At 31.4% G+C, this 21,090-nt stretch overlaps 1 protein-coding gene across 1 annotated transcript; it reads left to right on the forward strand.

The window, feature by feature from the left end:
* Nucleotides 1-3,713: 3,713 nt before the first annotated feature.
* Nucleotides 3,714-7,931, forward strand: LOC112523097. The gene is made up of 4 exons (XM_025132539.1): nt 3,714-4,044; nt 4,578-4,658; nt 7,115-7,238; nt 7,645-7,931. Exons 1-4 carry the CDS (start codon nt 3,746-3,748, stop codon nt 7,690-7,692), a joined length of 552 nt encoding a protein of 183 aa, XP_024988307.1. The 5' UTR covers nt 3,714-3,745; the 3' UTR covers nt 7,693-7,931.
* The last annotated feature ends 13,159 nt before the right edge of the window (nt 7,932-21,090 follow it).

Raw genomic sequence — 21,090 nt, forward strand, 5'->3', positions numbered from 1 at the left:
TACTTATTTTTATCATCATGACTGAAACTTTAACAAATTCATACACGTGAAAGTAATAGAAAGTATGTAAAAGCTCGTGAAAATAACTGGAAATAAAAGATAAAAGTGAAGATGAAGGCCATTAATTGATGATCCATGTGTTTTAGCCGTTGGATTAAAAATTCAACTCATTCATGGGCTTAAAAGTGTTTTGCAATTCCTATCGGGACTCTTATATCTTAATAATTTGTATACACATGGATGGTTTTGTTTTGGTATTCCTAAATATGTAAGGTACTGTTTGAAAATTGTTAAATGGTTTGGTGCATAATGATTAAGAGACTCTCATGATATAATGMAAAATGAAATATAATTGTTTGGTAATTATTTACAACGAAATTAGGGCGCTGAATGGAACTATTAAGAGACAGATTTTTTTGCCAAACAAAATTCAGTTCTTAACGATTCAGATACTGCTCTTAATAGAACTATTAAGAGTTAAACAAATAACCCCAAAACCTTGTTAACAAAAGAGAGATGATCAGACTTAGGGTTGTAAACGAACCGAACGAACACGAAAGGAGGCTTGTTCGTGTTCGTTTGTTTTAACTTAACCGAATAAGCGAACGAACACGAACGGTAAACGAACGAAAATCTCTGTGTTCGTGTTCGTTCGTTTAGAAATAAGGTGTGTTTGTGTTCGTTCGTTAACATGCTAAACGAACGTAAACGAACGAACATAAACGAACGGACTAAACGAACATAGACGAACGGGTTAAACGAACATAAATAAATATTATTGGAATTCAAAGTAAATAAATAAAAGATTATATGTTAAATTCAATATATAAACGAACGGTAAATGAACGAACGTTCATGAACATAAATGAACGAACGAGACTCTTGTTCATGTTCGTTCGTTTAACTAAACGAACAAAAAAATTTGTTAATGTTCGTTCATTTATTAAATAAACGAACATAAACAAACTTCCTGCCGAACGGTTCACGAACAGTTCGTTGAACGTTCGGTTCGTTTACAGCCCTAATCAGACTAATGAAATCGTAAAGGGTTTCTTCATGAAATGATAAAACACCCCGATATGACGGTACATGTTAAATGAGAATAATTATCATCCTTATAGTTTAACATGGAATAAAAATTTGGTTTGAGGATAATGGCTCCATTATACTATATAAAGATAAACATCGTCCCTTATTTTTATTCTCATTTATTACTGATTTTATACATCTATTTAAACACAAAACTTGTCGCCATGGTAGCCGAAGTTCAAATAATTGATTTGTAATTTGGTTGAAATAAAACAAAATGCAATGAAAAAATAACTATATCTGGACCACTATAATCATTTGAAATAAATTATTTGAAACAGTTTCATCATATTAAACAATTTAATGAAAAATATTCACTAAAATAACAATAAAATCAATGATTTTCACGTATAAATGACTTGGTTTGTAAAATATACCTCTCTTACATATATATATATATATATGTATATATATATAGAGAGAGAGAGAGAGGGGGGGATGTAAAAGTTCAAACGAACACGCTAACTAGGTAAGAAAATAAGAAAAAAGTTGTTGATATATTAACATAAAAAAAATGGAAGCGGACGACTTTTGCTGCGGCTAAGTTGTGGGAAAAGTCGCTGTGAATCATGTACGATTTTGTACAATGACTTTTTATGTTTTCTTAAATAGTTAGTGTTATCATTTGAACCTGCCTATATAATATATATATATATATATATATATATCTATACTATCTTATTAAGCAAATTTAGCAAAAGTCTTAAAGTCTTAAAATTTTAAATGACCAAAATACCCTTTATACTCACTTTTTTCACTTTTTCACCCCCTCTCTCCTCACATACACTCACCCTCATTTTTTTTTAAATTATAATTTTAAATTTACACTTTATACCCCTATAATTAATTAATTAATTTACTTTACATCTTTTACTTTTAAATGTTTCATTTTAAACTTTTATCAAATTAACATACATAATCGTATATCAATTAAAACATGTTTAAAAAATACATTTTCATTTTAACAAGTTACACCATCATAATCGTCTCGTTAATATCTTCGAAATGAGTCCAATATTGAATAGTTTTTGACTTAATTATATTATTATATATTTTATATATATTGTGAAAAAATATTTTTAATATTTACGATTTATACTTTTATAGTTTTTTATTTATATATATATATATATATATATTATATATTTTGGAGTTAGGTTATCCAAATTGCACTGTATAATATGTTTTGTATTAATATGTTCTTGGGTTTTTTTTGGAATATATATACATGTATTAATTCAACCTTAATATGAGTTTCTTGACAAGAAAAATGGTAAACAGTTGAAATTTCATTATAAAAACCATCTTTTTTTGTCTTTTCATAGCTTATGATCTGTCAAAATTGTAGTTTTCTTTATTGGTTTTGAGTGTTTATCTTAAAACTCAAGTTTCTTGGTTTTTTGCTCTTGGTGTAAATCGAATACATTTGTGGAATCGTTTAAATATGTTGGATTTTAAATATATTGGATTTTAAACTGTCATGCAATTTTTTTCATCGATAGTCTGTAATTGGAAGCATAACTCTTATTTATTCAAATTGTATTAATATGTAAAGACCAAGTGTAACATATATCATCGTTAAATCTTATCTTATAAAACCAGTGGAACTTCAAAATCGTTAAAACTCATGGCTCCCGCTGCATTGCGCGGGTACACAACTAGGATATATATATACACGAATATATATATATATATATATAGACACGATGAATCTGATATTCTTTTTATTCATTGGATGTAATATGATTATTAAATCTCTGTTATTCATTGGATGTAATATGATTATTAAGTCTCTGTTATTTATTAGACAATTACACCATTACGTACCCTTTTCATATACATATATTTTCATTTTATTCTCCATATCTATGTAACTATTTCATATATATGTTTGATAAATATGAACATATATATGAAAATTGAGAAAAATAGTTGAATGTGATATATCTAAGATTTAAGGGTAGTATGAATAAACTATATCATTATCAAATGCTGATGATGAAAAAGAAATTATGAATAAAGAAAACAACATATTCAAGGTTAGAATTATATTTTGATGTACAAAAGTATCAACCTAACAAACCTGTATGGTTTGGGTTGGTTGCTTTGAGAATTTTCAAACGACAAATATTTGGTTGAGTTGTTCAAATGCCTTCAACTTGATCAACCCAACCCATGGTTTGTACAAGTGACTTGATTTGCATTTGATTTCTTCTCTATATATATACATATAGAGGACTTGGGATCATGTGAGACTAATATGTTTTTGTTAGACCATCTTTTTACACTTGAAACTAATAAAATGTTTGAGAAAATAATTTATGTAACCGTGGCTAATTTTCATGCATAGCTGACCGATTAAGCGTGGATTCCCACCGAATTCCAAGTAGTATTCTCTTTTTGTGCGACTTTCTTTCTTTATAGAGATTCTATCAGTATATTTTGTGAGTTTCATTAAGCTTATTATATCCCTTTATTTTCAAAACAAATATTGACCAAAGGATCTCCTCTGTAACATAAATTTAAAAGTGGGACAAAAGTGAAACATAAAAATAGTTTAGGGACCATTGGGAAATAATGAATCTTCTTGTTAAATCTTAAGCAAACGAAAAAAGAAAACCTCAGTTTGCAGTTTTCCACTTTTCAGGGCGGCGAGATGGCGATGGATGGAAGCAGTGGAGGAGATGAATTCGCAGTTGGATGTTTGCTATCTATAAAAACTACTCTTGGAGACGAATTTGAAGGTCAAGTCATAACCTACGATCGCCCTTCTAACATTGTCGTCCTCCAAGAAGGTTTGAAATCAAACCCACAATCACGCCGCAGCATTAGGTTCCTCAAAGCTAATTACATCAAAGAGTTTTCCTTTTTGGGTCAATCTGATGATCCACTTGATCTCAAGAAATGTTATCTTGATCTTAATTCGCTCCAATCGAAAGAGGAAGCCGCTGTGAGGTTAGTGAATCGACTTGATTGTGGAATGCCCGCCATGTGTTTGATTATATTTTTCAGTGAATTTGGTCTTCTTTTTTGCATTGCGTACAGTTTGATTCTGTTTTTGGAAAGTAGAATGTTTCAAACTCGAAACGGGTGCGGATTCACTTGCAGATTAAACGTGAAGTTGGTACAAAATTAAATGGATATCAGTTTTGAAGTATAAAATTAACTCGTTTGACATTCAAAATCAAAGTGTTGCTCTTTGTATGGTGGGTTTTTTTCTTCTTTAATTTCTCTCCTGAAGTGCATCTCCCATGTTTGTGAATTTGTTTAAATGAACATTTGAAGAAATCTACGTGGGTCTTTTTGTTGCTGTGCCTGCTAAATTGTTTTTATTAAGTTCTGTTGGAAAATTGAGATGGGTGTTCTATTTGAACTTCAAGTACTTGCCTTGTATTTGTGAAATGTGATCACTCTTTTGAGCCCTGGGGTTTGCCAATTGTTTCTGTTTGGGAAATTGAGATTGCTATATTTTGATTGTATTATTGCAGACAAGCAGAGATAGATGTTGAAAGGATTGGAGTTGGTGTTACTGCTGAGGCTCAGAGCATTTTTGATGCTTTGTCAAAAACGTATGCCTTTCCTTTATCTTCTCTCTTGATTATGTGTATCTCGCTCTTTCCCCTGTTCAATTCGTGCTTTTAATCACAATCTAGAGCCTAGAAAAGCATGTATGATATAGTTTTTGATCTTTAATGCTCTTAATATATACTGAAAAAGGTGTTTTTATGTTTAGTTCTCATTAATTGCTAATTAAGATCCGAATGATATCCTACATTTTGACTTGTATATGGAACTCGAGCCATGTATCCATGTAGCGTATTGTTATCTTAAGGGGAGAAAACAGCCAACACTTATGATGAGCCTAAGGGGCTGTTTGGTTGGTTTTCCATTAAGTCCTGTATGGATAAAGTTGTCTTTGCGGATTAATCTGTCCTTATAGACTGGTAAGGTTTTTTCATAGATGGAAGGAGAGTGTTTTTCATTGAGAGGGGCAGATTTGGAAAAAAAAAACCTGGCTTTCTGCATAAAGCTCCCCCTAGAAGCTTACTGAATAAGCCACATTCTATATCATTAAGCTATTGCCAGACAATCATGTATAGCTGATTGAATAATCTGTGAGTCCTATTTAGCTCATTTAGCTGCTAACAAGCATGCTTTAAATATACCTTATGCAATTGATCAAGAATCTTATGACCTGTTTCATAAATGTGATAATGGCTGGTGGGCATAATGGTATTGGAGTTGATATCGTTTAATTTATGGTATAAACATTTAGAAACGTTACGTATTTAGGCTTTTAGTGTGAGTGGAGTGGACATGGAGTAGGAAACTATACGTTTACATCTCTTCCGTTTAAAACGTGCTCCAAAAAGAAGTCTTTAGTTTGCACAAAAAAAGAGAGCCTCCCACTAGATTAGCGGTTAAGACAATGGAGTATTTAAACTTCCTAAAACATATGGTAACAGTTTTCCCTCTAGATTAGCTCTAAAGTGATCACACTCACAATGGAGGATCTGAACTTCCTAAAATGTTTCTGTGGGTAGTTCTTTTTCCCGTTTCAGACGAGGTCCATCATCTTCATGATTTCCCATTTCTTATGCTTTCGACTCTCGTATAAAGTTCTTGCTTCAACAACTCAAAATTCGGAGAGGGTTATTTACTGTGAATCGGTAATCGATAGTCAAACTCATTCCATACATTATCTTCTACTCTATCAAAGTGGCGGATTTGAGATTTATAAATTTTCATAGGAACCCTCCTGGAATTCCTTCTATAAAGAGCCTGTTGAATAATTTTTATGGTATCTGTAATTTCACTGATTCATACTAAATAACGAGCTAAAGAATCCCCCAAAGTACACTTATCAGGCTTCTAGGTTTAGCAGCTTAATGAGCTTATTGGGACTCACAGCTTATTCTGTCAGCTATACCTGACTGTTAGTAGTGACTTAATGATATCAAAAGTGGTTTATTCAGTAAGATTCTAAGGAGAGCTTTATGCAGAAAGCCAAGTTTTTTCCAAACCTGCCCCTTCCAATTAAAAGCACATGCTCCTTCCATCTATGAAAAAACCCTCCCAAACAAAACCTTCCCAATCTATACACAGATTAATCCGCACAGACAACTTTATCCATACAGGACTTGATAAAAAACCAACCAAACAGCTTCCAAGTTGTCTTGTGCTGGGAAAAACAGCCATGGCTAGTTCTAAAAAAACATCATACTGTTTTTAGCCACCTTTTCTGTTTCGAGTCCTGTTTTCCAATTCATCAATTTCTATCAGCTCCATACAAATAAACATGTATCGGAGGTCTAAAATAATGCTAGTGCCCGGCTCTTACAACATTAGACCTTCTATCCCCATAGAGTTTGGTAGGCCAAAATTGAAAATCAGAGGCTATCATACAAAGGTGAAATCCAATAGCAAACATAAAAAGTAAAAACGCCTACCGTTTTTGGACATGAATGACGTCCTTTCTCATTCTATTATACGAGGAAATCTTTTTTTTTTCTGGTATACCTCAATCATGTAATTGCTTTACCGCTTTTCAGGTGTCATTGTTGGTTGACCATTACCTATCCTAACGTTCTTTTTGGTATAAGTTTCATGTTCTAACCTTGCATTTAAAGGCCCCCGTTGAAGATGTCCTAAACACGTCAACAATGTTGCCTCAGATTCTCCTATACTAACCAAACCAAATGAGTCAAGTATATCCCACCCGGATGTGGTGTCTTTTTTTTTGGGGGGGGGGGGGAAGATGTACTCAAACCTATCGTCTACCCTAAAGAGTAGAATGGGTGTTTCTGTGACAACCTCCGGCTAGTGAAATATGTGTGAAAGGGAGATAAGAAAACCTTTTAAAGGCCTTGTATGCCGCATTTACATTTCTTTAGCTATCAAACCGAGTTCAATTATAAATTGTCTATTTTGATGCCGTGAGATGAAACTGTTAATTTCTTTTTGGAAGATTTTCCTATCGTACCCTGCTCTAATTATTGGTTTCATCATGGGTACCGTAAATCAGGCTACCCGTTCGTTGGGACAAGACTGCAATAGTCGTGATGAATGAAGTTCGTGTTAGCAGTCCATATCTTGCTGAATCCGTTACCGGAGGAACTCCTGCTGCCAATGAGCGAGTGAGGAAAGTGGTAAGATAATGAATCCCTTCCTGATGGTTCAAATGTTCAAAATTTTGTTTATTGAAGTATATATATATATATATATATATATATATATAATATTTATATACAACAAATACTCACACACACTTCTCACCAAGTTTGAACCCTTCGACCAGTTGACCTCCGGTAATCCGGGTACACTTTAGACCATGGATTGTCCCCAATGTATGCACTTCTGAAGAAACAAAAATCCACTTGATTAACCATTTTGAGCCTACGAACCCTTTCGTTTGACTTGGTATGGGAATGGGGCAGGGACCTCTATCCCCATCCCCGGTCCCTCATTCCCGTCCCTCCCCATCCCCGACCCCGTCCCTGATGTTGGAAGGAAATATTAATGATTTGTTTTTTCTTTTTTCGGTTCTTTGTTCAGCTCGAGCTCGAAAGGAGGAGGTTGCAAACTCGCGGAGCTGGTCAATGAACACCGAGCCTTCAAGGTACGAAACGATGATCATTTCGATATGTGTCAATTGACCAAAGTTTTAGACTTCCATAAATTGCTTATCATGTTTTTTTTCACCATACCCGTTGTCGATATAATATTCGGTCTAATATTATGTGAGACTGATTTCTGCATTTCTGGTCTTGATCCTGCAACTTCTAAGTGATCTGAATGCTTTGAAATGCTATGAATAATCAGAAGCAGGTTCTTGAGGTTGATAATTACAGAAATTTGATGAAAATGGTAGTTCGAATAAAGCAGATTAAGGTATTCTTGGTGATATAGTAATGTAGGCTTAATTATGCTTAAGAGGCCGTTTACTAAATGCATATCCAGTAAGCGCTTACCTTACTGGATGAACATGGTAAGGGCCAAGACTCTTACCAGGTATCGTAAGAGCGGTAGTAAGGATGAAGAGTCTTACCCGGTTAATGATGGGTGTTCACCGTCGTAAAGAAAATGTGAACCGAACTGTAAGAGGCGGATACCTAGATACGTAGAGGTTGACCGAACCGAACCGATATAAGGCGGTTACCCGCGGTTCGGCTCACTGTTACTCGAGTTTATATGAAATATCATTTACGATATAAAAATGGTACCAAAATATAACATTTAAAACAACTACACAACAAGTAAATAAAAATAATCAAAGACCTTCCAGCCTAGTGGTAAAGGTTTGGCCATGACATAGTCATGAACCCGAGTTCGAGCCCTGGGAGGGAAGTGTTGGCGACATTTAAGTGGGGCCATGTTTGGCCCGGACACTCTTACAAAAAAAGAAGTAAATAAAAATAATCAAAGTGTTATAAATTAAAATAAGTTTAATTGTTTACAAACATCAATTTATTCGGTTAACGTTGACTCCTTCAAGACTTTGTACCGTCAAAGTTAGTCATTTACCGTAATGTTTGACAGCAAAACGTAAAAGATTTTCTCATTTAACTTCAGGTTAATAAGTAAATAAATATTTAATATTAAATATTATAAATACATCATATCTATTCGGTTTGGGTACCCGTGGATACCTAAAATTCAAAACCAAAACCGACCCATGAATACCCGGTTTTTTCAGTTATCGGTTTTTCCGATTTTAGTTCAAATGATTCGGCTCAGTTTCTTGGTTTTCCGGGTTTTTTGAACACTCCTAGTTAGTGAAGGTGATGATGACTCTTACCCAGTAAGTGCTTGCTTACCAGGTAAAAATTGTTGCATACGATATCGTTTTGGTAGATTATAGTCTTACTCGTATGGTAAATATAATGTTGACTCATACTGGTGAAACGCTGCTCACATATCTTAAAGCCAATTATGCAATATGATTTAAGAAATCCTTATTTAGTTCTTGAGGCATTTACAAGATATTGTGTTGGATCAGAATTTGAAGGAATTGAATAAGGTTTTGATTATAAGGGTAAATGACCAAAATATCTTTTTATGATATTTTTGTGCTCGCTTGCTTAAATCGTAAAAGGTTAAATGCATAAAATAACAACTTACTTTTAATAAATTTACTTATCATAACATTGAACTTTCATTTTTTACTTATTACAACAATGTACTTTTAAATTATTTTTTATTTGGTCATCGTACGTTGAAAGATCTACCTATTATAGCAACGAGTAACTTGTTACCTTTTGAACCGGTTAACCACTTACTTTTCTTTTGCTTATTTGGCTTAAATGAGGTAATATGAATGACAAATCATTTTGATGACATGACCAAAATAAAAATTAAAAATTTCTTTTAAATTATTTTTAATGATTTTCACTTTTTCTTGTGACAATTTAAAAAAAAGTTTCAAAATTTTTAACTTTTTCTAATTAAATTGTATGTAAATTAAATGATCTAGAGTAAAATATTTTTTAAATAAATATGATATATTATTTTTAATTAGCATATTAATGAAGATTTTAGAAACTTTATAATTTATTTAATGTATTTCTTAAATAATATGAATTTTTTTTCAAAATATAATGTTGTAAAAAAAGATGTCAGATACGCAAAATTTCATATGTTGACAATAAAATGACAAAATCTGAAATTTAGGATTAGGAACGGATACTAAATTTAGGTAAACATGTTTGATTAAATGTACAATAATAAAATATTAAAACTAAAAGTATAATGTTGTAATAGAAGTTGGTGATGTTATAAAAAATAATTTTGAAAGTACAATGTTGTAATAAAAACAATGTCACGTTAGCAGTATTGTAATGTGGACAACTTACGTGGACAGTGATGTGACATGAAAATCTTATATAATGAGTAAATTTAAATCAAAAGATTATCCAATGTTACAACAGGTAAATTTTTCAAAGCACGATGCCCTAATAAAAAATAATTTGAAAATGCATTGTTGTAATAAAAAAAAAAACTGAAAATACAATACTATGAATAAGAAATTTTATAAAAGTATGTTGCTATTTCGTGGTGGTGTTAATAGTAATGTCAATTGCTAGTGATGGCCCGATGACAATGGGGGATGGTGGACTCGTGACAGTGTTGGTTAAATTAAATTCAAAAGTTTATTTTAAATCAAATTATATATATATATATATATATATTTTTAAATTGGTATTCAATTCCTTGACTTATGGAATTGGATGATTAAATCCTTAACAACGGAATTATGTGGAATCTAATCTATTCAATTCGTCAACCAAACAGGGCCAAAGAACTTGGTTAAAAGAATCGTCGTTCCTATTCCAACGGATTTCTTCGGATTTCGCAAACCATACAACCTCGAAGTATGTACACCTCGAACCCGATTGACTACTTATAGATGAGATTTGATTCGATTCTGTGCACAGCCAAAAGGTCACAAGTTTGAGTCACATTTGCAGCTTCCATCGTAAAATATAAAAGGAAAACTATGCTGTTTGGCTTCCAACAAATCTATTTTCCTAAGAAAATGTTAACAGATCAATCAAATCCGTCAACAGTGATAGACCTAAGAATATTTGTTAGAGCGGGTGCATTTTTAGAGTGGATCAAAGATCCATGAAATCGTTCGACGTGGTTTTTGTTGAATTCTACCATTTCAAGGGATTCTTTAAAGTTTTGTGGTTGATTTCGAGGGAATTTTTTAAGTTTTTTTGGTTGATTTTTGAGGGTTGCTTTCAGTTTTATGGTTGATGTTTCTTGTATTTAATAATATTTTGGAGTACTGTTCAAAGTTTAGTAAGTGTACCTTTCATACCAATTTCTTTTACTTTGTGAAATTCCGTTAAGTAAGTGCACATGACCGACCTTCTCAGACATAAATCAGTCCTCCCCTGTTCGTTTTGAGAACACAAATCTTGTCTTGACCCTGATACATGTTGATATTATAGAAAATGTCAACAGATCTATCAAACTCGACCTGTTTTAACGTGTTATCCAACTTGTTATCTCACGTTTACAATGTATATTAACGGATACCTAGAATAATATAATACAAACCCAAACCTTGGTGGGTGGGTGCATGTGGGCCCAATATGGGCTCATATATGAGCCTCAGCCCAACTCCATATTCACTGTTAAGCCCATAAAGGGTATATTGCATTTGGGCTTATTGATTTTGAAATGGTCTTCCTTCATACCACCATTAAGGATTTATATCATCCCAAAACTCATTTAAAAGGCGATTGGTCGAATTGCGTGTTGTTAAACTGTTATACGTGGACCGTGTGGTATTTAGAATTCCTTCGGTTAGAACGATATTTCGAAAGATATGTATCCATCGAGACCATAAGGGTTTCCGATCAAGAAATCCGTATGTTGGAGTAATATTCACGATCTATATACTTATCTAGCCATTGGATTATTGCTGATCATACACAAACTAAAAAATGCATATAATACCATGTTCCCATGTGCATCCATCTATACATGGACCAACACAATCACTACTGTCTACGACCAACCAGTCATATTTCATAACAATCACTCAAATTCTATACAAACAGTTGAACCATTTAAAAAACTGATTTTTGTCAACGTTCTAGTAAGTTTCAAATGAAACCCTAATATAATAACATATTTTCCTTTCCACCCTAAAACTTCTTCATCCGAAAGAAGGACAAAAGAGACAATTCACATCAAAATACGTCTCCGACTTTGGGGTTGTTTGTTTACCTCTTAATAGTTCCATTAAGAGGCAACCCCTGAATCGTTAAGAGGTAAATCTTGTTTGACAAAAAAAAAGTCTGCCTCTTAAAGGTTCTAAAACCCTCAGAATGATTTTGTATCATGTATCTCCCTTAACCATTAAGAGCCCTAATTTCATTGTACACAATTACCAAACAATTATATTTCATTTTGCACTATATCATGAGAGCCTTTTAATCATTTTTGACCACTTAATCATTCTGCACCAAACCATTCAACAATTGCCAAACAGCCCCTTTGTCTTTATACTAACCATACTATATATCAAGGCATCACGCTTCGACATCTTCTGCTCATGTTATAACCCATCAGTTATCAGTAACTTAGACAATACCGAATGCTACGCAAGACTTTAACCGATACCCGAATGATTAAAAAGAATAAAATCTGTGCGTGAATATCGAATTTAATACAAAAAGGAAAGAAATTGAAAAGGCAAAATAAGTGATAGAAAAAAGAGATGAGACAAGAAAAAAAAATGGAAGGAGACGCTCCCCTTCATTTTCTAGCTTTATAGCATGCTTATTAGATAGCATCCAAAGCTACTATATGAGTTGGAAACCCTACCATTACATTTCCACCTATAAAGCCATCTCTTTTTTCTACTTTTATTTTTTATATTTATGTTTTTTTCTTCGTATGATACTACCATTAATATACGTATATGTAGCCAAATGGCCTTTGGCCTAGCGGTATCGTAGTCTTTGGCCTTCTAGGAGGTCATGTGGTTCAAACATCATCAAAGATGAGAAGGGTGTGTGAGTTTGTTTGTTGCATTTGTTATATATACATATAGATCTTGAATGTATATGCATGTATGTATGTATGTATTTGATAAGTTAAGATGGTTTATTTTTTGGTTGATGTTTAATTACTCAAGATAATTTATGGGGTTTGAATGTATGTAGATCTATGATGACATGCGTGCAAAAAAGCATGTCATCATATACCTTCGACTATATTTCTTTATACAATCAATTCATATGTGAATCAAATAAGATCTATAACTAAGTTGAGAACCAATTATCATGTGTCGTTTCACATTGTGAAAAAAATACACGTGAATGTAAACTGTTGTTTCTTTAAAACGAAAAAGAAATACTAAAAATAGACATTAAAAATAATCACATTGTAAAAACAACTCTATATTTTTACATGATTGTTTTGTTATATGAAACAACACATGAATAGTAGTTCTCACAGTTTCTTAACCCTATTATAGTTCTCATTTGATTAATCCCACATATAGTGTGTATGTATATATATACATACATATATACATGTATGTATATGTATATATGTATGACATGCAAGCATGATATTGAATTATCTTATGTAAAATCTACAATGAGATGCATTCAATCTTAAAAAGAGTCATAATTATGTGCACAAACTCCTACTATCTATCTTTCAGAATTCATGATGACTTACATCACAAAAACATTAACCATTGTTGCATGCATGTCATCATCAAATATATGTTGACTATAAACAATGGTCTCATAATATATATATATATATATATATATATATGTAATTCCATCTCTACCCTATATTTTATATACACACATATATATATCCCACATATATATATATATATATATATATATATACATATGTGTGTATGTGTATGTGTGTATGCATCAAGTATTGTATGTATTATCAAATAAAACAAGAATGAAAAGATTTATGTCCAAAGTTGAATAAGAAGTACAAATAGTATTTTCTTTTTGGCTCCTTTTTCTTTTTAGTGGTTGATATATCCCTCCTTTAACAAATTGGAGATGGGTGATAAAGACATCAAGTACCCCATGGAATATTTTAGGGTTTGTGTTGTCTTAATTTCTACCATTAGATGAATGGCAAAAGTCTCACCAAGATCAATCTTTAATTTAACTCAAAAATCATATGTTTTATATAGTCAGACTGATGTTCGGTTTTCCTGGACTTTTCAACTCTATATACTCTGATTGTTTCCTTTAATCGTTTTCCCAACTTAACACATCAGTGTAATCTATTTGACAAAGTGTAAAAGTGTCTGTATATGAAAAGACTGATCGTAAACAGAAACATGTCACTGAAAAACCAATAAAAACTACAAATACATAATACGTAAGCAGACAAATATCTTTATACATCATCAACAAATAATGATTTTAACAAAATAAAAAAGCAGAGTTACTCAAAAAAACAGTATCATTTCAACTTTCGAACTCTTTACTTTAGAAAAATATGACACTTTTACATGATACCCACAAAGCAAACGTTATAAATTGCAAGGCAAAAGCTCAAAATGTTCGATGAAAAGATAAATTTATGGGGTCTGTCTTTATCTTTATTCATGAACATATAAAGTGATAGAAATTAAAGATTGGGTGATGAATTAAAGAGAGGCATATATAGTTGCTCCATGGCTACATACCCAAAACCCCCACCAACATTTCATAGTGAATGAAAAAATAGAAAGTAATTTTGGCTTTTATAAGGGTGTGTGTACACACACACATGTATATATATATGTGTGTGTGTGTGGTACACATATATACTTTGGATTCCCCTACTTTAAAGAGGATTTAGGGTTATGAAATAAAGAGAGAATGTCAGAGATGACATGTTAGATAGATAAAATTGAGTTGGACCTCCACTTCATTTTCCATATCTAATGCCACTTGGAGTGTAGTAGTATTGGATTTCTTGAAAATTACCCATGATTTCAAGAAAGTTAATAATAGTAATATACACATAGTTTCAATCATATATAGACCTTTTAGTTGATAATTTGGTTTATTTAGGTAAATGATAGTGATATATAGGTTGTGTGTTCAAGAAGTATGAGCTTGCTTTACTAGATTCTTTTTTAAGGGCATAACAATTCCCTTTTCACACACACACACACATATATATATATATATATATATATACATATATATAATATAATATAAGGTGAGATAGAGTGGTTGTGTAATAATAATTTACAGTGCATGAAATAGCAGGTTCTTGAATGATATAGCTGCACAAACTGACGAATATTCAAATCTGGCAACCACAATGTGTTACAATTCTTTTGGAGTTAAATCATAGCTCTTAAGCCAATTACCTATCAAACCTTTGTGTAGCTGGTTTGTCTTTCAGGTGATACTCTTGGTAGAGAAGGACAGGGTTGTCGGTAAACCCTTTTTTGCACAAACATGATACAAACGTTTTAACAAATATTTTGTTTATATGATGACTTCTATTACATAGTTAAAGATTCATATTCTCGGCATCTTGAATACAACCACCCCATAAACGTGCAATAAGGTCTTATATTTTACATGTATGTCTGCAGTATTTGACTCTTTAATCAATAAAACAGTCCCATTACGAGTTTCTTAATTATACCAGTGATATATAATGCATTATCTATTAAAAATAAGAACCTGACGTATCGACATACAACCACACGCATTGTCTCCACAGTATCAAATCAAAACTCTAATTATAACCACAATCCAATTCCACAATCAAAATTTCATAAAGACATCTGAAGTTTCAATATTGTCACTTTACGAAAATTCATAACAAAATGCTCCCAAATCTCAACATTCTATTATGAAAAAAAAAAACAACTGTTTTTGCCCCAAGTCAAAATCTTGTTCGAACCCAGCCACCCTCTCTCTGAACCCAACCATACATCAAATCTTTAACCACGAAACCGACATTCCCAGTTTACAAATTAAGGGTCCGATCAGTTATGATCAAAATAAACGAGGGGGTAAATTGGTAAAATTAAAATCATGATAATGGAATTTGAGATGAAAGTGGAATTTGAAGATTTCAAAAAATTTATCATGAGGACCAAATAATGGGAAGTCATGATGAAACATGAACAAGAATTTGGTACCTCATAATTTTGATGGAGTAAGCCTTTCATCAACATGGCCCCAAATGTAGGTAATCAAACCATTCTATACTTTCTCATCCAAATGGTTTTTTATTATTTATATAAATAAGAAATACGTATTAAAAAATTAGGTTTAAAACAGTGAAATACGTATATTTCAGTTTGAACATATCATATCTGAATTTAAGCGAACAGTATGAAATTTACTTGTTGTAAATTCTTCAAAATCATGCCTAGGTGACGTTTGTTTTTTAAAAGAGGGGCTGAAGTTTAAAGTCCGATTTCACTTCTGATTTATAAGAGGTGGTCCCGAAATATGAAATCTGGATCAGTAAGATTGTTTGTTTTTACGTCTAAGGTCTGAAATCTGAATTGGTCAAACTAGTGCAAAAATATAAAAGATAAATTGTTTTTTTTATTTACAAAAGTATAAAAGATAAATAACTTTTGCTAACAAATCTCTTTCAACCATCAAAATATGAACCATTTGATAGAGGCTGGTTTAGGATTAAAGGGTATTAAGGGATACGTTTACCACTTAAAATTTCAGATGACATTTAGAGCTTTTAAAATACATTAATTGAAAGAGGCGAGTATTGATTTGGTAAGGATCGATTGAGAAAAATGATCGATTAAGAAACGTCGTTGTTGAGGATTTGAAGATTAATAATAGGCAAATAAAATGTTGGTTTACCTCTTATCAGATAAGAGAAAAGTAATACATAGGTGTCTATGAAAAATTGGAAAAAACAAACAGTCTGAATGACTTTATCTGTTATTTTTCTAATTAATTTAACAAAAATTGATAATATATAATTTAATGGTGTAATTTAAAAAAAATGGACTAACAATTAATTAGATAAAAAATAAATTTGTAGCTTATTTAATATCATAAATATTCTATAATAGTTGTTAAATAGACAAATAAATCAGTTTTATATTTATATTTTCCAAAAAAAATACAAAAATGTAATATTTTTATACAAAAGAAGTGCATAATACGTTTATTTTATTTGGATTTAATATACGATGTCTTAATTATTAATACAAATTAAAAGTACGATACTGTATTAAGAGAATTTTGAAAATACAGTATTATAATAAGAAATGTCATGTGGGCAATTTATGCATATAACAACATTACATGGATATCTGGTAATTTATATCATGTCATTTTAATTTAAATCAAAAGGTTAATCATTGATATAAAAGCTAAAAGTTTCAAAGTAAAATTTCATAATAAAAAGTAATTTAAAAATATATTAATATAATTAAAAAATTAAAAGTAGAATTATAATAACAAAATTTATGAATACAGGTTGTTATTTCATACCTTATTATTTTCATAGAATTAAGCCCTTGTTTTTTTTTTCAACTTTTAATTATCACTTATGTTTTATTTGTTCAAATGTTTCGTAATTCAGACTGTTTGTTTTTTTATTTTATTTTTAGAGTCTCTTGTCATTTAATATGGTCTGAATATATAAGAGGTAAACTAATATCTTAATGCATTTTACTTCCCCTTTTCTTTGATTCTCTTTGGCTATTGCTTCTTTTTTCATTAGGGATGTCAACGTCCTTTCATCACCCATGTGAAATGCACGCCCAACACCTTCTCTCTCTCTCTCTCTCTCTCTATATATATATATATATATATATATATATATATATTTTCTGTATGAATAGATTAGCTTAGAAGATTAATGTGAAACAAGAAGTTATATCGGTGATATATCCTCTATTAAAAATATCGATCTTTCCGCAAACAAACCGACTGCATTCCCGATAGTATTGGAAGTCTGAAAGGTATCCAAAGAGGTTCTTACTGTGTTCCATCTGTTAATCAATCGTTAAGATGAATTTCGACAATGAAAATTTTATGAAAATCAAGAGAATTCTACAAAATGTTTGCACCTGATTTTACAAAAAAACAAACAAACTATTGATTAAAATTTCAAACTCCAGACATTTGTCAGTTCACAAAAACAAACAATGTTATTGATTCAGATTTTATACTTCAACACCACCTCTTATTAGTCAGAAGTGAAATAAGATTTCAAACTTCAACATCTCTTAAAAAACAAACGTCAGCTAAATGTTATTTGTATGTATGTATAGGTGTATACATATATATAGATTGTTATGAATTAACAAAAATCCAAATGGGTACATATATTTTGCAACTTTAATTAGAGTGGGATTGGAAATGGGAAAAGGGTGTTTGTGGGTGTGATTAGTGAGGTGGATTAATTCATTAAATAATGCATTAAGTAGAGATATTACATCTAAACTACTTGGACACTAAAAGTAGCCATCACAATGACTTCCACTATTTTTATTTTTATTTTTATTTTTAATATAATCACACACTACCAAACTCGTCAGCTTTTCAGGCAGCTTTATTCGTCGGAAATCTGTCATGAAATTTTAATTTGTACAATCCGCCGAAAATAATGCCGGAATATAAATAGTAGCGTTTTTCCGGCAGAAATCAACTGAGGTTGACCTTTTTGTTGTCTGCAGGTAATTTTCCGATGGATTGTTCCGTTAGAAATTGCACCGGAAATACCCAGTTTTCTAACGGTGACAAGCACCCAGGATGTTGATTTATTTAGAACCGAACTTGTTAAATAATTGGATGTTGGATTTTGCCAACCAATTTGATCCGATTAACATTGGATAACCGATTCAATCCAATCCAATGGATGATTGAATGAGTTCGGTTCCAACCATTGGATACTTTTATTGGATATCCAATCATGGTTTGTCGGTTATAATTGGATCGGTTGATTTTTTAGACACCTCTAATAACTATTATGGTTGTGTATCCAATGAATTATATAATTAGAAATAATAGATTAATTAAGAAGTGATGAAAGAAGTGTTGAATGTGTATAAAGGTAAAAGGAGTGGTACCTAAATCAAGGTAGATGATGACCTAAACTTATGTCTTTTTCAACCCCTTCATTTCTGCTTTATACTCACTCAATTATATGTTTAATTTATAAAATAATTACTCTATTTCTTAATTAATTATTATACTAAAGACTTTATATTTTAATTATCTTATTTTGGTTATTCTTATCGTTTTATTTTAAACTCGCGATTAATAATTACTCATCTTTCCTCTTTCTTCCCTCCGACGAATATTATTCACTGTGATACTCAGATATACATACAAGATGCATAATTTGATATCCTTTGTAAAGCAATGAGAATAACGAAAATGCACATTATGATACATTTCATAAAACAAAGAAAATATATTTTGATACACGTGAAACATTGTGAACGTTATCACTATCACAAACGTCTTTAAAATACGATGTATATTAGGCAATTGATATAATAGGTAAATTAGAGACGCAAACGACCTTTGGTGTGACGCTGGTTGCGGACCAAGTCTCCCACACACCACTAGGTACCCTCAAGTGTATTGTCACGTGTGATAAATGTGTTCTCGATGTGATACTATAATCGATCAAATATGATAAAACATTTGATACCAAATCAGAGATGCATACAATCTTTAGCACAACCTAAGTCGCAGACCAAGTCGTATGCACACTACTAGGTCACCTCACGTGTATCATCACATGTGATAAGAATGTTTCTGCGTTTTCTCGCAAAATAGAGGTGTTCTCATTGGAACCTTCACATCACACACACACACACACACACACACACACACACACATATATATATATATATGTTGGTTATTATACAACCATTTACATTTGTACAACCAATACAACCCAATCTTAACCGTCCATTTAATTTGATGAATATGTGATTTCATAGAAGTTTTGATTGTTTCCAAATATAAAGTATTGATCATAATTAATGAACCATATTCATCTTCCATAAATATTCAAATCATAATAAATGAACTCTCATCATTTCCATAAATATCTCAATTAATTGGGTTGTATTTGTTGTACAAATAGACATGGTTGTATTTGAAATATATCATATATATATATATATAGAGAGAGAGAGAGAGAGAGAGAGAGGAGCGATCAAATGAAAACCACCATCACTTGTACAAATCATATAAACCACCCTTATACGTCGATTTCATTGTTTAATTTTCTGAAATTTTTTCATGAAATTGTTTAATCTTGTGAAATTGTTTCATATAATACTTTTTTTGATGAATTTGTTATGGTTATGAAATTGTTTCATATAATATTTAATGAAATTTTAATGAAACTGTTTCATTTATTTTTCTAAAATTAAAATAATGAAGATGATAATATCCATGATTAACACCCTCCACAATAAAAATGGTTAATCAACCTCTCATAATTACAAAAAAATAAACAAAATGAAAAATTATGATTGGTTGAATGTGGTTTTCACGGTTTGTACAAATTGGGTGGTTTTTATTTAAACGCTCCTCTATATATATATATATATATAGATATATATACATATATGTGTGTGTGTGTGTGTTTTGGGGGGGGGGGGTGGGAAAAAGTAGAAACTTTATCTCCAACAAAGAAATATATTAATAGATAAATCTAATTCATCCCATATTAAGATTTACCTGTTTTAACTTGAACTCAGTTTGATCCAATATCCAAACCTCCCAACACATCCATCATGCCACCTCCAGTTTTTTTAAGTCAAAATTCCGTTACACGTTACAATCGTTTATCAATCAGTTAAACGATAACCATTAATAAATTTACTTCTTTTTTTTTTTTAACAATTTACGATGATTAAATTTGGTACTTGAAGTTGAATATTTATGCTTTGTGGTCCAGCTGTGCAACATCGACAGGAACTTTTTGTGGCTTAATGGACTTTAAAATTGGCATCAAAATCTTGCATTTAAAGTGTCAAACTTATTCCCCAAAGGTCTCAATAGTTTCCTGTATTAGATAAAGGAATAATTAACTATTGACATGCATAAATAAACATATGTTACAAGTTTTTACTCCATATCCCATTTTGGTTGGAGAGGGGAACAAATGTTATCTTATAAGGGACTGAATACCTGATTTACCAGATGCGTACGTGAGTCCAGGTTTATGGACAAAGTGGACAATATCTGGTACGATTAGCTTGTGATGTTATAATATCTGGTTGGTTTTCGATTAAGATTAATATGTCTGTATAGATTGAAAAAAAAATTATTTGGAAGTTTTTTTTTATATAAGTGGAAGGGACGTTTTTTTTTAATAGAGAGGGGGAAGTTTGGATAAAAACTTGACTCGATCGTGAAAACTTATTGAATAAGCCATTTTCTATATGATTAAGCCGTACCAAGGAGTCATATATATACCTAATAAATTAGGTGTGAGTCTCATTAAACTAATTAAGCTGCCAACAAAGAAGCC

The sequence above is a fragment of the Cynara cardunculus genome, assembly GCF_001531365.2.
Source record: "Cynara cardunculus var. scolymus isolate 2C chromosome LG 12, CcrdV1, whole genome shotgun sequence".
Taxonomy (NCBI): Eukaryota; Viridiplantae; Streptophyta; class Magnoliopsida; order Asterales; family Asteraceae; genus Cynara; species Cynara cardunculus.